This window comes from Saimiri boliviensis, chromosome 6, assembly GCF_048565385.1.
Source record: "Saimiri boliviensis isolate mSaiBol1 chromosome 6, mSaiBol1.pri, whole genome shotgun sequence".
Lineage (NCBI taxonomy): Eukaryota > Metazoa > Chordata > Mammalia > Primates > Cebidae > Saimiri > Saimiri boliviensis.
Genome location: NC_133454.1, coordinates 126346345 through 126365505, shown reverse-complemented (window position 1 = coordinate 126365505; position 19161 = coordinate 126346345). Strand labels below are relative to the sequence as shown.

Sequence of the window (19161 nt, the reverse complement as noted above, 5' to 3'; positions counted from 1 at the left end):
GTTTTTTTGGTACCAGCCGTTCCGCTTGGACTTGTGACTGCCCTGAGGCGCGGAAGGCTGAGCCTGGAAACCCTGAAGAGGTGGGGGGACTCACACTCTCCAGGCATCTCTAGCGGGTTTTGGGCACAAGCCCAGCAGGAAAACAGGCCCCAGAAAAGACAGGTCCTGACCCAGCACCCACTGTGCGGCCCTCTCACAGCTGTGCTTGCCGTTTCGAGGCACCCAGCCCTCACAGCACCTGTTCTCTTGCGCACTGCCCACCTCGCAGCCACCCACACAGCACGGCACATACGGCCCCAAGAATGAGCTATCCTGGCCCTCTGACCTAGAGATCTGCTGAGGCGTCAAATCTAGGCTTTACCAAGAGGGAGAGAGCTGCGGTGGGGGGCGCTGAGCATGGCCCGGGGCAGGCTCCCCAGCACAGCGAGCCTCGAGCCTTCTTGAGGGGAGCTTCCTGTACCTTCCCTCCTCTGAGCACCAGGGCGTAGGGAAAACAGAGACCCCAGGGAGGAAGGAGTGGAGTACACGGCGGAGCAGCTTCGGGCTGGGTGGATGGCGTCCTGAGTCCGGGGTGCAGGAGCAGGTGGCCCCATGTTTCAGTGGCCCTCTCCAGCTGCTGGACACTGTGTGGTTTGGTGTGTTCCTGGTGGGAACGGGGTAAGGGGCTGTGGAGCCACTGGTTGGGAGGAGCTGGCTGTTCGGGCTGGCCCAGAGCCTGTGGGCAGGGGTCGCACTGTGTGTGGATGCACCCTGGCTGCGGGGCCCCTCGTCTGTCACCCGCCTCATGCTCCCTCCTCCTGTCCTCTCGCCCCGCCTGCAGTGTAGACCTGGTCCACGCTCAGATCCACGTGGCTGAGGGCAGGAGCCTGCCCGACCTGGGCCTGCGGCAGGAGAACATCCGCATCAACGGCTGCGCCATCCAGTGCCGGGTCACCACCGAGGACCCCGCACGCAGCTTCCAGCCGGACACCGGCCGCATTGAGGTGGGCGGTGCTCCAGCAGAGGGGGGCGAGGGCTCGTCTGTACACAGGTTCTCCCCAGTGCCTAGGCTGCCACAGCCCGGCAGTTAGGGAGGACTCTCATGAGGGATCTGAAATGGGCACAGGGTACGCGGAGGCAGGCAGTGCCCAGAGGAGGGGTGGCGCCTCCCAAGGGAAGAGACCGGTGGGCGCCCAGGCCAGGAGGAAGCAGCGAGGGTGGAGAAGGGTGCAGGCCGGCTCAGTGGAGCAAAGCGCAGAGACCCAGACACAAAGCCAGCCCTAAACCCTCCAGCTCCCATGGGAGCCCCATGCCTTGCTGCTAGTGGAGCCCAAGCTCCACCTCCTGTCTGAGGCAGGGGCTGGCAAGGCAGGACCTGGGGGTGGTGGCAGCAAAGGACTACACCCAGAGGTCCCAAAGGAGTCTCGCAGGTGCCCATCAGGGATGGGTGAGGGAGTCGGGGATGGTGGCACAGGAAGGAGACTGGGAGGTGGCGGCCTTGGCGGGAAGAGAGCTGCGGTGGGGGGCGCTGAGGGTGGCCCGGGGCAGGCTCCCCAGCGCAGCGAGCTTCGAGCCTTCTCCACGGAGGGAGGAGAGCTTCCTGTACCTTCCCTCCTCTGAGCACCAGGGCCCAGCCATTGGCCTCTGAAACCCATCTTCCCCACCTCTGGCCCAGCTGTGGCGCCAGCTCTGCTGGGATCTTGCTCCCCATCCAGGGGCCTGAGCCCCCAAGGAGGGAGGACACTGATGGAACTCCAGTTCTGCTCCAGAGTCCAGGGCAGAGGGCCCCGGCTTGTGCAGGGGCGGCGAGGAGACAAGGATGAACACAGGCAGCCCTGGGCCTTTGAGACCAGAGAGGCTGGGGCGCCTGGGGACAGAAACCAGAGTTCTCTGGATCTGGAAGCAGCAGGGCTTGTGGCTTCAGCAGGGAGCTGGCCCACCTGCGTTCTGTTTCTGGAAGGATCAGAGTCTGTAGGTGGGGCAGCCCCGGGCCGAGTGCTGCCCAGAGGCCCCTGCATCCCTGCATCCCCACTTCCAAGGCCTGGCTCTTCAGAGCCTGCCTCACCACAGAGTATTTTTAGCCGACAGTTCCTGCTCTCAGCTGAGTGTTCACCCTTAAATATTTTATTAAGTTCCTTTTTATCGAACACAGACCTCTGCCCCTACGAAGCCGACATGTGCAGTGGGTGTCCCAAGCCCCTCTAGGAGGTCCCTTGCATGCTCTTTCTTCCTTACCGGGGCCTGACGGGTCCCCCAGCTCTGTGGAGCCTTCATCTGCAGGAGCTCACTTGGGCCGGCTTGAGCCACCTGCAGGTGTGAGTGTCGGTGCCTCTGTCTCCTCCTCTCTGTTGCCCCTCCCTCCTGTCGCCATCTGGCCCTGGCCCTGTCCCACTGCCCTGCTGCCCTCTCCTTGCCGTTGGTTTCCTTCCCTGCTGGGTGTGCAGCCCTGGGCAGGCGCCCTCCTGCCTCTGGCTCTTTCCCTTCATTTCCTCTCCGACTTCCTGCCCGCTGCTTCCTCTCCCTCCCTTCTGGCAAGCGCGGGTGGATGTTGAGGCCCTCCCCACCACCCCGTGTTAAAAACAAACACAAACCCCCGGTCAGCCTTGCCTCTTGCCTCGCACATTGTCCTCTGGAGGCCCTGTCGCCCGCCTGCACGTCCCCTCACCGTCTGGGAGCCCCGTGGAGAGGCCCTTTAGCGGCTGGGTCAGCCGACCTCAATCCACGCCGTGGAATGAATGCGTGGACACGTGGATGAGTCTGAAAGGCAAGAGGGTTGCTCAGGCAGGGCCAGCAGGTCCGTGGGAACAGAGGCAGGGCTGGCCCCTGCCTGCCCGGACCCCTCTCCACTCTCTGGCAGGCATCCTCGCCTCCTCTGCCCTTCCCAGCTCCTCACACAGAGCAGGAGGCAGTGACTCTGTGGGACATAGAGAAGGGACCACACTCCTGAGTTTGGTGGCAAAAACAGAGCAAAACCTGAACAGCCAGGCAGCCCACGCTCGGCTCTCAGCGGCTGCTGGCACACGCCTGGCCAGCCTCAGGTGGAGGCCCCTTTTTCCTGCGGTTTCTGGCCCAGGCCCTCACTTTGCACCCTCCCCACAGGTGTTCCGCAGCGGAGAGGGCATGGGCATCCGCCTGGATAACGCTTCTGCCTTCCAAGGAGCTGTCATCTCGCCCCACTATGACTCCCTGCTGGTCAAAGTCATCGCCCACGGCAAAGACCACCCCACAGCTGCCACTAAGATGAGCAGAGCCCTGGCAGAGTTCCGCGTCCGAGGTGTGAAGGTGAGAGGCTGCAGCCCCCGTTGCCTTTGCTCCCAGCCCTTGGGGTGTCCCCTAGCTGTCCACTTCCCTGCCAAGGGCCTGGCATATGGCCCCACCCCAGCCTTGCCCCTGACTGATTGGTCGAGGTCAGCGGCTCTCCTCAGCCGCAGCTGCACACCAGACTCAGTGGCTTTCCGACTCTGCAAGTGTCCCTGGGAATGGTCTGGCCAGAGCGCTTCCTCAGGCACGTCGTGTCTAGTCTTGTTCCGGGGAGACCCACTGTTTCCTGCCCCTCTGGGGTGAGAATCACCTGGAATGTGTGTGAAATATTATCAGGCCTCCCTTCTGAAAATCCTGATCCCACAGGTTTGGGTCGAGAACCCAGAACCCAAGTTCTGCAAATAATTCTTTTTTTGGGGGGTGGGGGAGATGGAGTTTTGCTCTGTTGCCCAGGCTAGAATGCAGTGGTGTGATCTTGGCTCACTGCAACCTCTGCCTCCTGGGTTAAAGCAATTCTCCTGCCTCAGCCTGCCTCAGCCTGGGATTACAGGCACACTACACCATGCCCAGCTAATTTTTGTATTTTTAGTAGAGACGGAATTTTATCATGTTGGCCAGGCTGGTCTTGAACTCCTGACCTCAGGTGATTTGCCCACCTTGACCTCCCAGAGTGCTGGGATTACAGGTGTGAGCCATTGTGCCTGGCCTCCTAGCTAATTCTTTTTTTTTTTTTTTTTTTGAGATGGAGTTTCGCTCTTGTTACCCAGGCTGGAGTGCAATGGCACGATCTCGGCTCACCGCAACCTCCGCCTCCTGGGTTCAGGCAATTCTCCTGCCTCAGCCTCCTGAGTAGCTCGGATTACAGGCATGTGCCACCATGCCCAGCTACTTTTTTGTATTTTTAGTAGAGACGGGGTTTCACCATATTGACCAGGATGGTCTCGATCTCTTGACCTCGTGATCCACCCGCCTCGGCCTCCCAAAGTGCTGGGATTACAGGCTTGAGCCACCGCGCCCGGCGCTAATTCTTAATTTCTGGAAAATGTGGATCCCCTCCTTGGGCAAGAGCCCAAGCCCCATGTAGATGCGGTCATTTTGCTACAGTCCGGCCCCCACCAGCCCCCTCCTTCCTCACCTGGCCTGGTGCACGCAGTGTCAGATGCTTCAGGGGAAGCCGAAGGCAGGGGGTGCAGCTGGAGGCATGGGCTAGAGCAGGCGTCCCCAAACTACGGCCCGCGGGCTGCATGCGGCCCCCAAGGCCATTTATCCGGCTCCCCGCCGCACTTCAGGAAGGGGCACCGCTTTCATTGGTGGTCAGTGAGAGGAGCACAGTATGTGGTGGCCCTCCAATGGTCTGAGGGACAGTGAACTGGCCCCCTGTGTAAAAAGTTTGGGGACGCCTGGGCTAGAGGCTTGGGAGGTGAGGGGCCCTACCCTTGGTGGGCTTACAGCTCAGCTTGTCTTGGGTGGCTGTCGGGGGTGCCCCATGTGGCAGGAGGACCCTAAATGGATATTTAGGATCCAAAGAGCCCTTTGCTGGGCTCTGTTACCGGCGTCTGTAGCTAGAGAGAAATTCACAGCTAAGAAATACCGCCTCGGCCTTTGAAGCCAGCACCTGCCCACATGTCCCGTGGGTGCCACCCTCAGAACAGCAGGGCAAGAAGAGCCGGAGGACAGGGGCTCTGGCCCTCAGCCCCTGTGGGAGTTACCACCCCATCTTCTTCTTGGGGATCCCCACAGGGTGGGCTGTGCTGGGTGTCAGCGTCGGCTCCTCCACCCTGGCCTCGTGCCCTTGCAGCTTCTTCAGCCCTGACCTGCCTGTCGTCGAGGCGCAGCTGGTTGGGGTGGGGAGGGTGATATAGGGGCTATGCTGTCCCCTCACGTTCCTGCGGTCGCTCCTCTTACCTGTCCACATGGCTGCTCGGTCTCAGGCGTCCCTGGAGGCTTCTAGGCCTGTGTCTGTGTGTGTGGCCGGCCTGTCTCCCACCTCGAGAGGGAGCAGTGTGCTTCCCAGAGGCCAGGGGGTGTGTACTCTTCCATGTACTCTCAGCCTCCCTCTTGGGCGTCCGCGTCGTGCACACGGGCAGAGGTGTGTTGCGACATCAGCTGTCCACATCATGTGCTCCGCCCGCACCTTGCTGCAGCACTTGGTGTGCTGGCAGGAGGTCCTGCGGCTGCTTCAGTGTTGAGGGGCTGCATGGCCATGCTTGAGTGACCTGGGTCATCCCCCTCGCCTGCCCCTGCCCATTGCTACGTGGTCCTGGCTGGCTCCTGGGATTGGGCCTCAGTCCCTCTGCTCCCTCCTTGCCCTCAGCAGCTCCCTGTGGACCAAGCTGGTCCCCTGGGCCATAGGACCTTGCACCTGCACTGCACCCTGGAAGGCCTGGGAAGATCCTCCCCCTCAGACCGCCCACGCCCCTCAACCAAGGTGGAGAAAGGGGCACCAGGGCCTGTGACCACGGGGCCAGCAGCAGGACAAGTGTCTGTGGTATCTGGAGGTGCCACGTCCTCCTCAAGTGCGTAGCAGGACCGGGCCGCTGGCTCTCGCCACACCCTAAGCCTCATGCCAGTGGCTGGCGTGGCAGCCCTAGTGCTCCTGTCCCTTCGCCGTCCCACATGCCCACTCCTCCATGGCGTTCACTCCCCACACCCTTCTCGGTAGAGGACCTTGCTCCCATTCCTCTAAACCAGGCTCTTGAAGGCCACCTCCAGCTGCGGATTCTGGGGCTGGGAGGGCAGGCACACACGTGTGAGCCAGGCCCATGCACACATGAACACTCGCACCTTAGAGCGCCTGCCTCACCTTGGGTGCCCAGCGGTGGTGCCTTGGCCTCACACAGAAAACACCAGGGCATCTGTGCAGTGAGTTTGCTGTGGGCTGGGGTGCCAGTGCCACCTTCTGAGTTTTAAGACAGTACCTGGGGAGTCTGACCCTCTGCAGGGCTGAGAACCACGTGTGCCCATGCGCCCCCTTCCCCCTCCCCCCTGCCAGTGCCTAGAAGCAGGTAGTTTAGGAGGCTGCAGGGGCTGTGCCAGATCAGAGGCTGCCGGGCCTGGCCAGGGGTCCCAGCAGAGGAAGCAGAGCAGGGCTTGTGTGCCCACCGGGCTACTCTCCCTGCCACAAGGGAGGGCAAAGGCCACCTTCCCAGGAAGGCCCAGAGCACAGCTGAGCCAGGAGCTGCTGTCAGTTCTGACAGGGACCTTCCAGAGGATCGTGGCAGGGCAATGGGGTTCCCTGCCCTTCCGGTTCCTTTGGGGTGGCGTTTTACTAGTCCACAGGACCCCCTGGGAGGTGGTAGACATGGCTGTCGGCACCAGAGTCATGAGAACTTTTCACTGAATTCTGCTCAACCCAGGTCCCCTCTCCCAGACGGGCTGCGCCGCCTCCCACCCACTCCTGTCACTCAGTCCAGTCCTGTGGCTGCCCTACAGCGCCATGGGGAAGGTGCTACTACTATCCAGGCTTTACCCTGCCACCACCTACCAGGAAGGGGTATTAACTGCATTTACAGGCGAGGGAAGGCAGCCGGCCCAAGCCCATGGTCCCACAGGTCAGAAGACACCTGGTACAGCATTTGACTGCTGCCTGGGGTTGCCCCCATGGACAGGAACCCGGGAGGCCCCAGGCTGCTGGGGCTGCCCGTGCTGGACCTGGCAGCCCTGCCTTCGTCTGTGTGCCACTACCGGCCCCCATGACAAGACCAGAGACTAGCACTGAGGTGTCCTCAACAATTTTATTATAAATAAGACTCCCACTTGGTGGCTGCAGCCCCTGCCTTGGTGGCTGTGAGCACCTGATGGAGGGACCTGCCCCTTACCCTGGTCTGGAGGCCAGAACCAAGGAAAGGGCCCCCTGTCCCGCCATGTACACAGGGGAGCCTGAGGTACCGAGAATAAAAACCAGGGAGGGACTCCCAGGCCAGGTGGCTGCCCCGGGCCCTCTGCTGCACGAGGCTGGTCCCTTGGAGCATAAGAGAAGCTGCTCCCCCTCCATCACACCACACTCTCTTCCAGCCTCTCGGCGCTGCCCCCCACCCCCCGGCACCCTGCCCCGAGCAGCCCCCCGTGCACAGAGTGGCTCCGTCGGGCCCAGGCTCCTCCCAGGCGCCTTGCATAACCATAGCACCCGCCGGTGTCTCCCAGGTCCAGGGAGCAGCTGCGCTGGGGCCGGGGCGGGGGGCTCCGTGGTGGGTGGGCCTTGGGCGTGGGGCTGGGGCCTCCATTGGTCTGGGACTGGACATGGCTGAGCTTGAGGGGGAGGCGGCCATTCCCAGCCCCCCGGCCCCGAACCAGCAAGGCCACAGTGAAGACCAGTAAGGCAGCCACCAGCACACCCCCCACGGCCACAGTCAGGGTCCCGCCCAGCACGTGGGCCTGCAGGGCGTGGCACAGGGGCGTGGCGGGCAGCGTGGAGAAGTGGGCACAGCCCAGCAGCCTGGTGGCCGTGAGGTCGGAGGGCCCAGCGGCTGGTGACAAGGCCAGCAGGCAGAGGTCATAGTCAGCGCCAGGGACCAGGTGCTTCAGCAGGAAGTGGTGGCTGGAGGCTGGGACGATCCTGCGGGCAAGGGCAGGTGGTCAGAGCCCGGGGCTGGAGTCTAGCCCCATCCTCATCTCCCCATCCTGTGCTCCCAGCTCCAAACAGCCCCTCCCCCCAAACCACTCCGGTTCTTGTGTTCACTCAGGAAGGCGAACAGGCATGAGAGTGGCCAGGAGACAGCGCAAGTCCTGAGACACAGGACCCAGGCAAGCAAGGAGGATGGGGTAGGGGATGGCACAGCAGACGCAAAAGTAACGCTTGCAGGCGCCGCCCGTGTGCTTCAGACAGACCCACCCGCCACTTGCTGCCAAGGAGGCCAACACAGCTTAGTGACACCTAGGACATGTCAGGGGGTGGGGTCCTCCTGCTGCCCCTTGAGCCCCAGCCTCCTCAGGCAGTCAGGCCAGGCCACTGCTCCAAGAGTCCAGCAGCCACATGGGGGAGGGGATGTCAGCCACAGAGAGAGGAGGGGCGGAAGAAAAGCCTTGTGGGGAGCAGAGGGCGGAGGGAGGGCGCTGGGAGTGCAGCCGGGTGTGGGGCACGGTCCTCACCGGTAGATAAGGGTCTCATCCTCACTGCTGTTGTACTGGATTTGGAACATCCACACGGGGTCGGCTGGCCGCCCGGGACCCCAGCTCACCAGCCCTGAGGTGGCAGTCACCTCTGTCACCTGCACGGCTGGCTCCGACTCCAGCGTCCCCTCGCCCTCGGCAGCAGTGCGAGCCGAGGCAGCGATGTCCGAGGGCCCGGGGCGGCCCCCCTCAGCACTGGTGTTCCCACCGTGGGGCAAGGCCAGCACCCGCAGCTCTACTCGGGCTGTGGCTTCACCAGCAGGGTTGGTGGCGATACAGGTGTAGCCTCCGGCGTCCCCAGCGCCCGTCACCCCAATCTCCAAGGTCCCATTGGGGAAAGCCCGAGCTCGGGAGGAATTGCCAACCAACCGATCATCAGGACCGACCCAGTGCATGGTGGGCGCAGGGTCACCCAGGGCCCGGCACCGCAGCGTGGCCCGCTGGCCTTCCAGCACCCAGAGGCGCTGCGTGTGGCGGGCAATGAGGGGCGGCTCACAGGAGAACTCGCCCTCAGGCACTGCCCAGAAGTAGCGGCCGGCCAGGCCAGGTGGGGAGGCGCAGGTCTCCAGGTCGTCTGGCCGTGCCAGCCGCCGCAGCCACAGCAGTTCGCAGTTGCAGTGCAGGGGGTTCCCGCTGAAGCTCAGCACCAGGGGGGCAGGCGAGGCCTCGGCGTCACGCCCACGAGAGAAGAGCGGGTCGGGAGCCAGTGTGGCCAGACGGTTGGAGGTGAGGTCCAGGCGGGAGAGCTGACCAAGCTGAGCAAAGGCGCCTGGGGGCAGTGCATCGATGAGGTTATGGTCCAGGTTGAGGGTGTGCAGGGCGGGCATGGCGCCGATGCCGGCCCAGGGCACCTGCCGGAGATTGTTGTAGGACAGGTCCAGGTCCTCCAGGCTCTCCAGGAAGTCGTCAAAGGCCCCCGGCGCAATGCGGCCCAGCTGGTTGCCACTGAGGATGAGGTGCTGTAGGTTGACGGGGCCCCGAAGGCTGCCAGTGCCCAGCTCTACCAGCCTGTTGCCGTCCAGGTGCAGGGAGCGCAGGCTCTCGAGGTCTCCAAAGGCTCGGGCCCCAATGCGGGTGATGGCATTGCGAGACAGCGTCAGGTCCACCAGCCCCGTCATGTTGCGGAAGTCAGGGGGGCCCAGGGCCTGGATGAAGTTGTCTGCCAGCCGCAGTTCCACCGTGCGCCGGTCCACGTTGGGTGGCACAAACAGCAGGCCTCGGTGGGCACAAAGGGTGCTGAGCGACTCAGACAGGTTCTGGCAGACGCAGGGCAGTGGGCAGGCGGCCGCTCCACTGGCCAGCAGCAGCAGCAGGAGCGGCGGGGCCATGGTGAGCACCCTGTAGGGAAAGGCCACAGCCCAGGCACAGGTGGGGCTGGCGCAGGTGCCCACTTGGGCCCAGGACAGTCCCAGGAGCCAGCTTCTGTGAGCCTGGCCCGGAGAGGGGCTGGGTCAGAGGTCCAAAGGGGCCTCCAGGGATGAGGGAAGGTTGGGGCCTGCAGGGCCAGGCCCCCCCAGGAACAAAGGTCACATTTCCCAAACAGTGAAGGGGAAGTCCAGGCACTGGGGACAAGGTGAGGCATGAGGCAGGAAGCGGAGGAGGGCAGAGAGCAGGGAGGGTCCCGGAACTTCCTTTCCCAGGCGGCCTCAGAAATCGCCAACCCCCTCCCCGCTCCGTGCCATCCCCTCCCCCGCCAGAGAAGGTGCCCCCCGAACCTCCCTTGAAGACCGCGGCCCCTCCCAGGCCGGTCCCCGCGCTGCTCCCGGCGGCCCCCTCACCTGGTGTCCGTCGCTCAGGGGGCGCGGGCCGGCCTCCCTGAGAGCCCGGCCGGCCCCCGCCGACTCCAGGCCGCTCTCCCGCGGGGGCGAGGCCCGGGGATGACCGGCCACCCGCCGCCCACCCTCGGGCCCATGGCGCTCGGGCCCGCGGCCCCGGCTCGCTTGGTTCCCGGCACCTTTTCCCGGCGCGGTTCGCGGTGGCGGCGGCGGCGGCAGCGGCGGCGACAGGCGAGCGGGTGCGCGGTGGCGGGCGCGCGCGCCGCGGACACGCACGTGGAGGGCGGACGGGGAGGGGCGCACGGGGATCCACCCGGGCCCCGGCCGGCTCCCGAGGTCACGGGGACACGCGGCTGCTGCAGCGCCCACGGGTGGCGCCTAGTCACGCCCGAGGCCCGGGCCGGCGCGGGCCTGCCGCGCTGTGCCCCAGCGCTGCCGCAGCGCACTCACCCTGGCACAGGCGCGCGCGCCCCCGGCCACCCTGGCGCCCCGGCATCCTGCACCGCACGGGCGCCCGCCGCCGCGTCGCGAACCTCACTCTGCAGACAGCCAGACAAAGCGCCTGCTCACGGGCCTCTTCACCATCTCCCGGAGACAGGAGTCTTTGTCACATGTCGCTGGGCATCCTCCCCAACACACCCACACATACCCACACACCCACACGTTCCTGCACCCACGGGCAGGGCCGGGCGCAAACCCGCACTGTTGCTGAGACCCTCGCGTTCCCAGATACACGCTGAAGGTCACAACCGTTCTGCATCACCGAGTCACGTGGAGGGTCCCCAACCCGCACGGGACTCGGCGGCGGCGGAGGGGCTGGGGCGGCGCCCCTGGTAGGGCTGCTGCGGGGTGGGGCCGAGAGGGCTCGGCCTCCAGGCAGGCGCCCCGCCCACGCTGCCCCGCCCTTCACCCCACCTCTTCCCCAGCTACCCCGCCCGTCCCACAGGCCAGGCGCTCCAGGAGCCAACCGGCCTCCGCCTCGGGCCCGATTGGTCTGCGCGGCTTGGCTTCCCAGCCGCCCGGGGCACGCAATGAGAAGCTGTATATCCTCGCGGCGCGGCCCCTCCCTCCCGCTCTGTCCCCGCCTGGCCATTTCCCTGGGAGAGCATCCCGGAACCAGCTCAGCTCAGAGGAAGGGATCCCGACGTGTGGTGGGCGACGTTCCCCACTTCCTGGTTCAGAAAGCTGAGGCTTGGGTGGCTCGGCGAGCCTGGTCCCCTTCCGCCTGTGCCCGTCACCACCTCCCCTCGTCTCCTTGTCCTCAGGCTACCTAAACCTCAGCCAGCCTCCTCCTCCTCCCTCTAGCCGTGATCCCGACGGGCCAGGTGGCAGGAAACCCGGGGAAACTCAAGATTGGAATTCTGATCCTGCTGGCACAGCAGTATAGTTCCTGGGCAAGTTACCTGACCACTGAAAACAAGGTCCTCCTGTAGGCCAGGAGGGATGGATGGCACTTAACCATTTCCTAGGGCAAGAGGGGAGGACAGCTGTGGCTTGAGAGGGGCTTACCGGCAGCCAGAAGCCATTCTCACTATCACCAGTCATGGGGCTTCAGGTGGCCTTTGTAAAATGAGGAGGATTCAGTCCTGGTCCAGGTCAACTTGTGCACTGGCACCAGCTAGGTCTTTGTTCCTCTTTTTCCCATCAAAAATGCTCTCCACCAGGTGCAGTGTAATCCCAGCACTTTGGGAGGCCAAGGCGGGGGTGGATCACTAGAGGTCAGGAGTTCAAGACCAGCCTAGCCAACATGGCAAAACTCTGACTCTACTAAAAATACAAAAATTAGGGCCGGGCGCGGTGGCTCAAGCCTGTAATCCCAGCACTTTGGGAGGCCGAGGTGGGTGGATCACGAGGTCGAGAGATCGAGACCATCCTGGTCAACATGGTGAAACCCCGTCTCTACTAAAAACACAAAAAAGTAGCTGGGCATGGTGGCGCTTGCCTGTAATCCCGGCTACTCAGGAGGCTGAGGCAGGAGAATTGCTTGAACCCAGGAGGCGGAGGTTGCGGTGAGCCGAGATCGCGCCATTGCACTCCAGCCTGGGTAACAAGAGCGAAACTCCGTCTCAAAAAAAAAAAAATACAAAAATTAGCTGAGTGTGGTGGTGCATGTCTGTAGGGATGAGGCACGAGAATCGCTTGAACCCGGGCAGCAGAGGTTGCAGTTAGCTGAGATTGTGCCACTGCACTCCAGCCTGGGCAACACACTATGTCTCAAAAAATTTTTTTTCATTCACTCTATACATAGATGCTTATCTGCATCCACCATGTGCCACCCAGTGCTGGGAGCTGGGTTCATCAGGAACCAGATGGGTCTGGTTCCTGCCCCCATGGAGCTTACAGTATGGAGGGGAGGATAGGTGGCTCAGCCATCACAGAGCGGGGATATCTACAAAGGGAGATGCAGTGTGGGAAAGGGAGGGCTCCGAGGGTCCTCACCCTGCGTGCTCGGGTTCTTTGGATGCTTTGACCAGCTGCATCCCTTCTCCAATGCCATGCCTTGGTCCAGCTGAAATGTCAGCATCTCTTTAGGAGGGGTGAGGCTCAGGGGCAGACAGGCACAGCACTGCTGACCGGCCCCACTCTGGTGAGCACCTGGCAGGCTGGTGGGGGAGGTACCTTTCCTATCCAGGCCTCCAGGTGATAAGGGTCCATGAGTAGAGGCCAAGCTCAGAGAGGTCCGGGTGGCTTTGAGTCCCTATCGAAGGTGCCAGCAGAGATCATGAATAAATGACAACGCATGGACATGTTTTCACTGAAGTGGAAATTTGCCTACAGGGCTGTTGCCTACACGACCACAGGCCATGCTTTCACATGGAGGACCAAGCTCCCAGCCATGTGGCCTCACGGTCTTGGAGCGCCTCTCGCAGTGCTGGCTCCCATGTCCCCATGTGGCCCTTTAAGTCATTCTTGCCCTGGCCCAGCCTCATACTGTCACACAGGCATTTAATGAGTGGAACCGAGGGCCCCTGTATACAAAGCCCACTGACATGCCTCAGGCAGCGCCCTGCCCCCAAGGGTTCCCATGCAGACAAACGAAATGATGAAGCCGAGAGGTGCACTTGCCTACAGCTGGTTCCTCTGGAGCCTGCTAGAAAGGTCAGCTCTGCTGAGGGTGTGAGGACAGGACGATGGCCTTTGAGTTCAGATGTTCAGGAAGAACGTCCCAGGCAGGTGCGAAGGTGTGGAGCACAAGGCCAGTTTGATGTGGCTGGAGGCGGCGGTGGAGGATGTGGCCTGGAGATGGAGAAGAGGTCACAAGGTCCAGAAATGGCTCTGGTCGAATCCTCTGGCTTGACCAGTGTTGGGGAAGAGTGGGTGGTGAGGGTGATGGATGCAGCTTTTGGTAACTGGGGGGACAGTGGGGCACCCACTGGGCACAGGACTGGGTGCGCAGGCAGGAAGCTGGTCATGGACTTGCTGAACTTTCGTGAGGGATGAACGAGGAGAGGCTTGGGAGGCAGCTGCATCTCTGGGTCTGGGCCCTGGAGGCAAACTCCAAGTGCTGGGATCACTGTAACTGGCGATGCAGCCCTGGGCTGGGGCCACCTGGGGAGCATGTGGTGTGTGAGGAGCCAGGGAGGAAGAGGACAGGAACACAAGATGGCTTAGAAGTCCAGGGAGAGAGCAGCAAGGTTCGAGTGTGCCCGCTGGACTCAGCTGGGAGGAGTGACTTGGTAAGAGTGCCAGAGCGTGGTCTGTTGCAGGCAGGGCCCTCTTTAGAGAAGCGTGGGCAGGGGGACAAGGGTGGCTGCTGTGGGCCATGCCGCTGGAGGAAAGGCTGAGCCTTATTCTAGGCTTCAGGGAGGCAGGAGGGGTGGCCTTCAGCACATGCTTTGGGGTAAACAAGGATGGAAGGAGCAGACCCAGCCCCTGACAGCTTAGGGGGCTCTGCCGGAGTTGGGGGTGGCCCGGGGGGGGTTCCTCTAGCCCCTTCTCTTCTCCCCTCCCTGTCTATGCTGCATGGTGATGCCCTCCCACCCGCCTCTGTCCTGCAGACCAACATCCCCTTCCTGCAGAACGTGCTCAACAACCAGCAGTTCCTGGCCGGCACCGTGGACACCCAGTTCATTGATGAGAACCCAGAGCTGTTCCAGCTGCGGCCCGCACAGAACCGGGCCCAGAAGCTATTGCACTACCTCGGTCTGGCCTGAGACTGCACTCCCCTCCCCTGCTTTCTCCTCCCCAATCGCTTGCTCTTACCTCCTTGCCACTCCCCATGACCAAAGAACTTCCCAGTGCTCCCTGCCCCTCACCCCTGCCCTCGTTCTGGACCTGCCTCCTCTTGTCCCTCACCCTTCCATTCACCACCCTCCTTGCTCCTGATCTGAGAGGCCCCCCCTTTTCCATCAAGAGGTCCCCACTGCCTGGATCCAGGAGGCCTCTGCTTTGGAGAGGACAAGGGCCAGCTAGAAGCCCAGGGATCCTGGAGTGATGTGTCCCTGTCCCCAAACCCACCCACTCTCACTGCTGCCCTCGACTCAGCCTCTACCCAGCCCACCCGTACCCACTGCCTGCTCTTTCCCCAGGCCATGTCATGGTAAACGGCCCAACCACCCCAATTCCTGTCAAGGCCAGCCCCAGCCCCACGGACCCCATTGTCCCTGCGGTGCCCATAGGTAGGTGAGATCTGTTCTGTCAACTCATGGGGAAGAAAGGATGCCACCTGCAGGATGGACACCAATGTCCCTGTCTGCCCTAGGCCCGCCCCCAGCTGGTTTCAGAGACATCCTGCTTCGAGAGGGGCCTGAGGGTTTTGCTCGAGCTGTGCGGAACCACCCGGGGCTGCTGCTGATGGACACGACCTTCAGGGACGCTCACCAGTCACTGCTGGCCACTCGTGTGCGCACCCACGATCTCAAAAAGATCGCCCCCTATGTTGCCCACAACTTCAGCAAGCTCTTCAGCATGGAGAACTGGGGAGGTAGGCTGGCATGTTGGGCAGTGCCTGGCAGGAATTGGGTGCCCACTGTCTTACCAGTCCCAAAGGAGTAGGCCACTGGGGACAAGCTAACACGAAGAACAAAGAGAAAGAACTGAAGAAGGCACAGCGTCCTCTCCGGCCAGGCCTGGTGCTGGCATGAGGTTGCTGAGCTGAGGCCAGGTGCATCCCGGGAGGCTCGGGGTCAGGAGGAGACACCTTCGTCTTAGTTGATTATAACACAGAGAGACAGAGGAGATGTGTCTGTCTCTGGGTCATGGAGTCAGCACATTTCTAAGGCCTTCTCTGACTCTGGCCTCCCTGCAGTGGTGCCCCTGGATTATAAAGGGGGCATAGAAGGGACACAAATGAGCTTGGTCTGCCCCTGAGATATCAGCCAAGGGAAACATCTGTGGGGGCTGGAGCAGGGAACACAGGCACCGTGAGGATGGGCAGGACCTGGTATTGGGGCCAGAGGCTTGGGCTGCAGAGCTAGCTGCAAGGCCTGGCGGGCTCCCCCAGACACACAGCTGACCTGGGCCTCTCGGTTCCTGTGCAGGAGCCACGTTTGATGTCGCCATGCGCTTCCTGTATGAGTGCCCCTGGCGGCGGCTGCAGGAGCTTCGGGAGCTCATCCCCAACATCCCCTTCCAGATGCTGCTGCGGGGGGCCAATGCTGTGGGCTACACCAATTATCCTGACAACGTAGTCTTCAAGTGAGCCTGCGGTGGGGTGGGCAGACACTACTTGGTGTGGTCCAGAGGATACTGAGCCACGTCGTGATGGCCTCTGTTCCCCACGGTGGGCCTGACACCAAGTCTCTCTGCAGCCACACGAAGCAGGGGCTACTGTTTGGAAGTATCGGGAAGCATGGAACTGGACACGCTTCTAAATTACCCCTCACTCCTGTGGCAGTGCAAGGCCTGAGGCATGGCCCAGGTCACTCGGTGCAGGGCTGGGACTAGAACCCAGGCCTCGGGACTCCCTGCTCAGTGCCCTCTCCCACAGCCTGCCACTGCACCAGCTGATCTTCTAAGGCCTGGTCCACACTTGTTTGCCCAACTCATGCCTGTGGATGCCACACCCCCGGCCAGGCCAGACCCTCAGATCTCATTTCCCAGGGGCAGTAGAGTGGGTGAGGCAGGAGCCAGGGAAGACTGTTCAGAGGGAGGTGGGGTAGGGCTCAGCCCTGGGCTCTCTCACCCTCAGGTTCTGTGAGGTGGCCAAAGAGAATGGCATGGATGTCTTCCGCGTGTTTGACTCCCTCAACTACTTGCCCAACATGCTGCTGGGCATGGAGGCGGCAGGAAGTGCCGGTGGCGTGGTGGAGGCTGCCATCTCATACACGGGTGACGTGGCCGACCCAAGCCGCACCAAGTATTCACTGCAGTACTACATGGGCTTGGCCGAAGAGCTGGTGCGGGCTGGCACCCACATCCTGTGCATCAAGGTGCCTGGGCCACTTGCCCATCTCTCCCTCTCTGCCTTGGCCATGTCCCCCTGTCACAGGCACACATCCTGCCCCTCTACCATCTCTCTCTCTCTCTCCCACTTACCCTAGGATATGGCTGGGCTGCTGAAGCCAGCGGCCTGCACCATGCTGGTCAGCTCCCTCCGGGACCGCTTCCCTGACCTTCCACTGCACATCCACACCCATGACACGTCAGGGGCAGGCGTGGCAGCCATGCTGGCTTGTGCCCAGGCTGGAGCTGATGTGGTGGATGTGGCAGCAGATTCCATGTCTGGGATGACTTCACAGCCCAGCATGGGGGCCCTAGTGGCCTGTACCAGAGGGACTCCCCTAGACACAGGTAGGAAGAATGGCAGCCCGTGGTCACGCCCCTCTCAAAGCAGCAGCCACCACCAGCCCGTGTTGGGCCTGCCTAGAATCCAGATGTGCTGCTCTGGCCTTGCCGCCACCTGTCACCTGAGTCAGAGATCGGACCTGAGCTAGCTCTGGGTTCTGTAGTCCGCACATTTCTAAGGCCTTCCCTGACTCTGGCCTCCCTCCCTGCAGAGGTGCCCCTGGAGCGCGTGTTTGACTACAGTGAGTACTGGGAGGGAGCGCGGGGGCTGTACGCGGCCTTTGACTGCACGGCCACCATGAAGTCTGGCAACTCGGACGTGTATGAGAATGAGATCCCAGGGGGCCAGTACACCAACCTGCACTTCCAAGCCCACAGCATGGGGCTCGGCTCCAAGTTCAAGGAGGTCAAGAAGGCCTACGTGGAGGCCAACCAGATGCTGGGTGACCTCATCAAGGTAATCCTGGCCCAGGGCTCCTGCCTGCCCCAGCCATGCGTGTACCTGCCGCTGAGCCTCCCCAAGGTGCCTGGCACCCTAACCTCCAGGGCCTTCTCCTCAGGTGACACCCTCCTCCAAGATCGTGGGGGACCTGGCCCAGTTTATGGTGCAGAATGGATTGAGCCGAGCAGAGACCGAAGCTCAAGCAGAAGAGTTGTCCTTCCCTCGCTCCGTGGTGGAGTTCCTGCAGGGCTACATCGGTGTCCCCCATGGGGGGTTCCCTGAACCCTTTCGCTCCAAGGTAGGGAAGCCCCAGCATGACATGAGGGTGTGGACTGGATGCAGGAATCGGGCCTGATCCTCCACTTTGCTCCCCAGGTACTGAAGGACCTGCCGAGGGTGGAGGGGCGGCCTGGAGCCTCCCTCCCTCCCCTGGATCTGCAGGCACTGGAGAAGGAACTGGTGGAGCGGCATGGGGAGGAGGTGACCCCAGAAGATGTGCTCTCAGCAGCTATGTACCCCGATGTCTTCACCCACTTCAAGGATTTCACTGCCACTTTTGGCCCCCTGGATAGCCTCAATACACGCCTCTTCCTGCAGGGACCCAAGATCGCAGAGGAGTTTGAGGTCAGTGGCTCTGGTGCTTGTCCACACTCCACCCTGGCCCCCTGCCCCAGAGCTCCAGAGTTTAGCTTGGCTGTCACTCAGCCTTGCAACTGTGGGAGCAAAAAGGACCCCTGAGACTGGGAGCCAGGCCTTTAAGAACAAGAAGCCAAGGCCCAGTGTGGGGACTTCCTGGGGCCAGGGCGGGGGGACTGCTCTCCCAGGTTGCCCTCTAGCCCTGAGTCTGCAAACCCTCCCTGCAGGTGGAGCTGGAGCGGGGCAAGACACTGCACATCAAAGCCCTGGCCGTGAGTGACCTGAACCGGGCCGGCCAGAGGCAGGTCTTTTTTGAGCTCAATGGACAACTGCGGTCCATCCTGGTCAAGGACACCCAGGCCATAAAGGTATTGTCTCCCCCAGGGCCAGCTGGATGGGGGGGGCTTGGCTGGGCCCAGGCTCTCATGTCCCTTCTTCCCTGTGTCTGCAGGAGATGCATTTCCACCCCAAGGCGCTGAAGGATGTGAAGGGTCAGATTGGGGCGCCCATGCCTGGGAAGGTGATAGACATCAAAGTGGCGGCAGGGGCCAAGGTGACGAAGGGCCAGCCCCTGTGTGTGCTCAGTGCCATGAAGATGGAGACTGTGGTGACCTCGCCCATGGAGGGCACTGTCCGCAAGGTCCATGTGACCAAGGACATGACACTGGAAGGTGACGACCTCATCCTGGAGATCGAGTGACCTTGCTCCAGGCTAGCACCCTGGCCGTCCCCAAGCCTTCAACAGAAGCTGTGCTGCACGGCAGGCCCAGGCCAGCCAGTGCCTGAGGCCAGGAAGGCTGGGCCATGGAGGTCCTGTCCACAGCTGGACCGGAGACACCGCCTGCAGCAGCTCATTCCTCTCAGCCATCATCTGTTCCTTTCCCCTGGCCGACAGCTGCTCACATGTTCATCTCTTGCCAAATAAGGGTCACCTTCTCACTGGAAACTACACATGGTGGGTCAGGTGGTCCTAGGACCCAGGGGAGGTTTAGGGGGTCCTATCTCCTGGGGGAAGGGGAGCTCTAAGATGTCCCAGATCCTGGGAAGTTTGCTCAATAAAACTGGCTTTCCCTGCCCTCCATGCTGGATCCAGTGCAGCACCCCCATGCTCAGTACAGCCCCAGCCTGTACCACTTAGCAGTGGGGTTTGCCTCTCAAGCTCCCTGTGGGTAGGCAGGTCAGTTGTGTCTTCCTCCTCAGAAGGTACTGAGGATGACATTGTGGCCCTATTTT

General features: G+C 62.3%; 2 protein-coding genes across 15 annotated transcripts in view; one reads left to right on the top strand and one right to left on the bottom strand.

The window, feature by feature from the left end:
- Positions 1–19007, top strand: part of PC (pyruvate carboxylase) — a 120435-nt gene extending 101428 nt beyond the window's left edge. For all 13 annotated transcript variants that reach the window (XM_003941214.4, XM_074401747.1, XM_074401749.1 and 10 more), the window contains 13 exons: positions 821–983; positions 3079–3261; positions 14123–14267; positions 14654–14743; positions 14827–15048; positions 15605–15761; positions 16255–16495; positions 16607–16856; positions 17063–17307; positions 17411–17590; positions 17668–17916; positions 18156–18296; positions 18380–19007. In XM_003941214.4, the coding sequence (XP_003941263.1) occupies positions 821–983; positions 3079–3261; positions 14123–14267; positions 14654–14743; positions 14827–15048; positions 15605–15761; positions 16255–16495; positions 16607–16856; positions 17063–17307; positions 17411–17590; positions 17668–17916; positions 18156–18296; positions 18380–18628 (2515 nt within the window). In that variant the 3' untranslated portion in view covers positions 18629–19007. The remainder of the gene's footprint in view (positions 1–820; positions 984–3078; positions 3262–14122; positions 14268–14653; positions 14744–14826; positions 15049–15604; positions 15762–16254; positions 16496–16606; positions 16857–17062; positions 17308–17410; positions 17591–17667; positions 17917–18155; positions 18297–18379) is intronic.
- On the bottom strand, positions 6956–11009 carry LRFN4 (leucine rich repeat and fibronectin type III domain containing 4). Of its 2 annotated transcripts, XM_039470446.2 has the most exons (3): positions 10128–11009; positions 8329–9687; positions 6956–7795 (listed from the first exon to the last, which is right to left on the bottom strand). In XM_039470446.2, exons 2-3 carry the CDS (start codon positions 9675–9677, stop codon positions 7234–7236), a joined length of 1911 nt encoding a protein of 636 aa, XP_039326380.1. In that variant the 5' UTR covers positions 9678–9687; positions 10128–11009; the 3' UTR covers positions 6956–7233. The 2 variants fall into 2 exon arrangements, with proteins under 2 accessions (XP_039326380.1, XP_074257855.1); XM_074401754.1 differs by having other exon boundaries at positions 8329–11008.
- Positions 19008–19161: the final 154 nt, after the last annotated feature.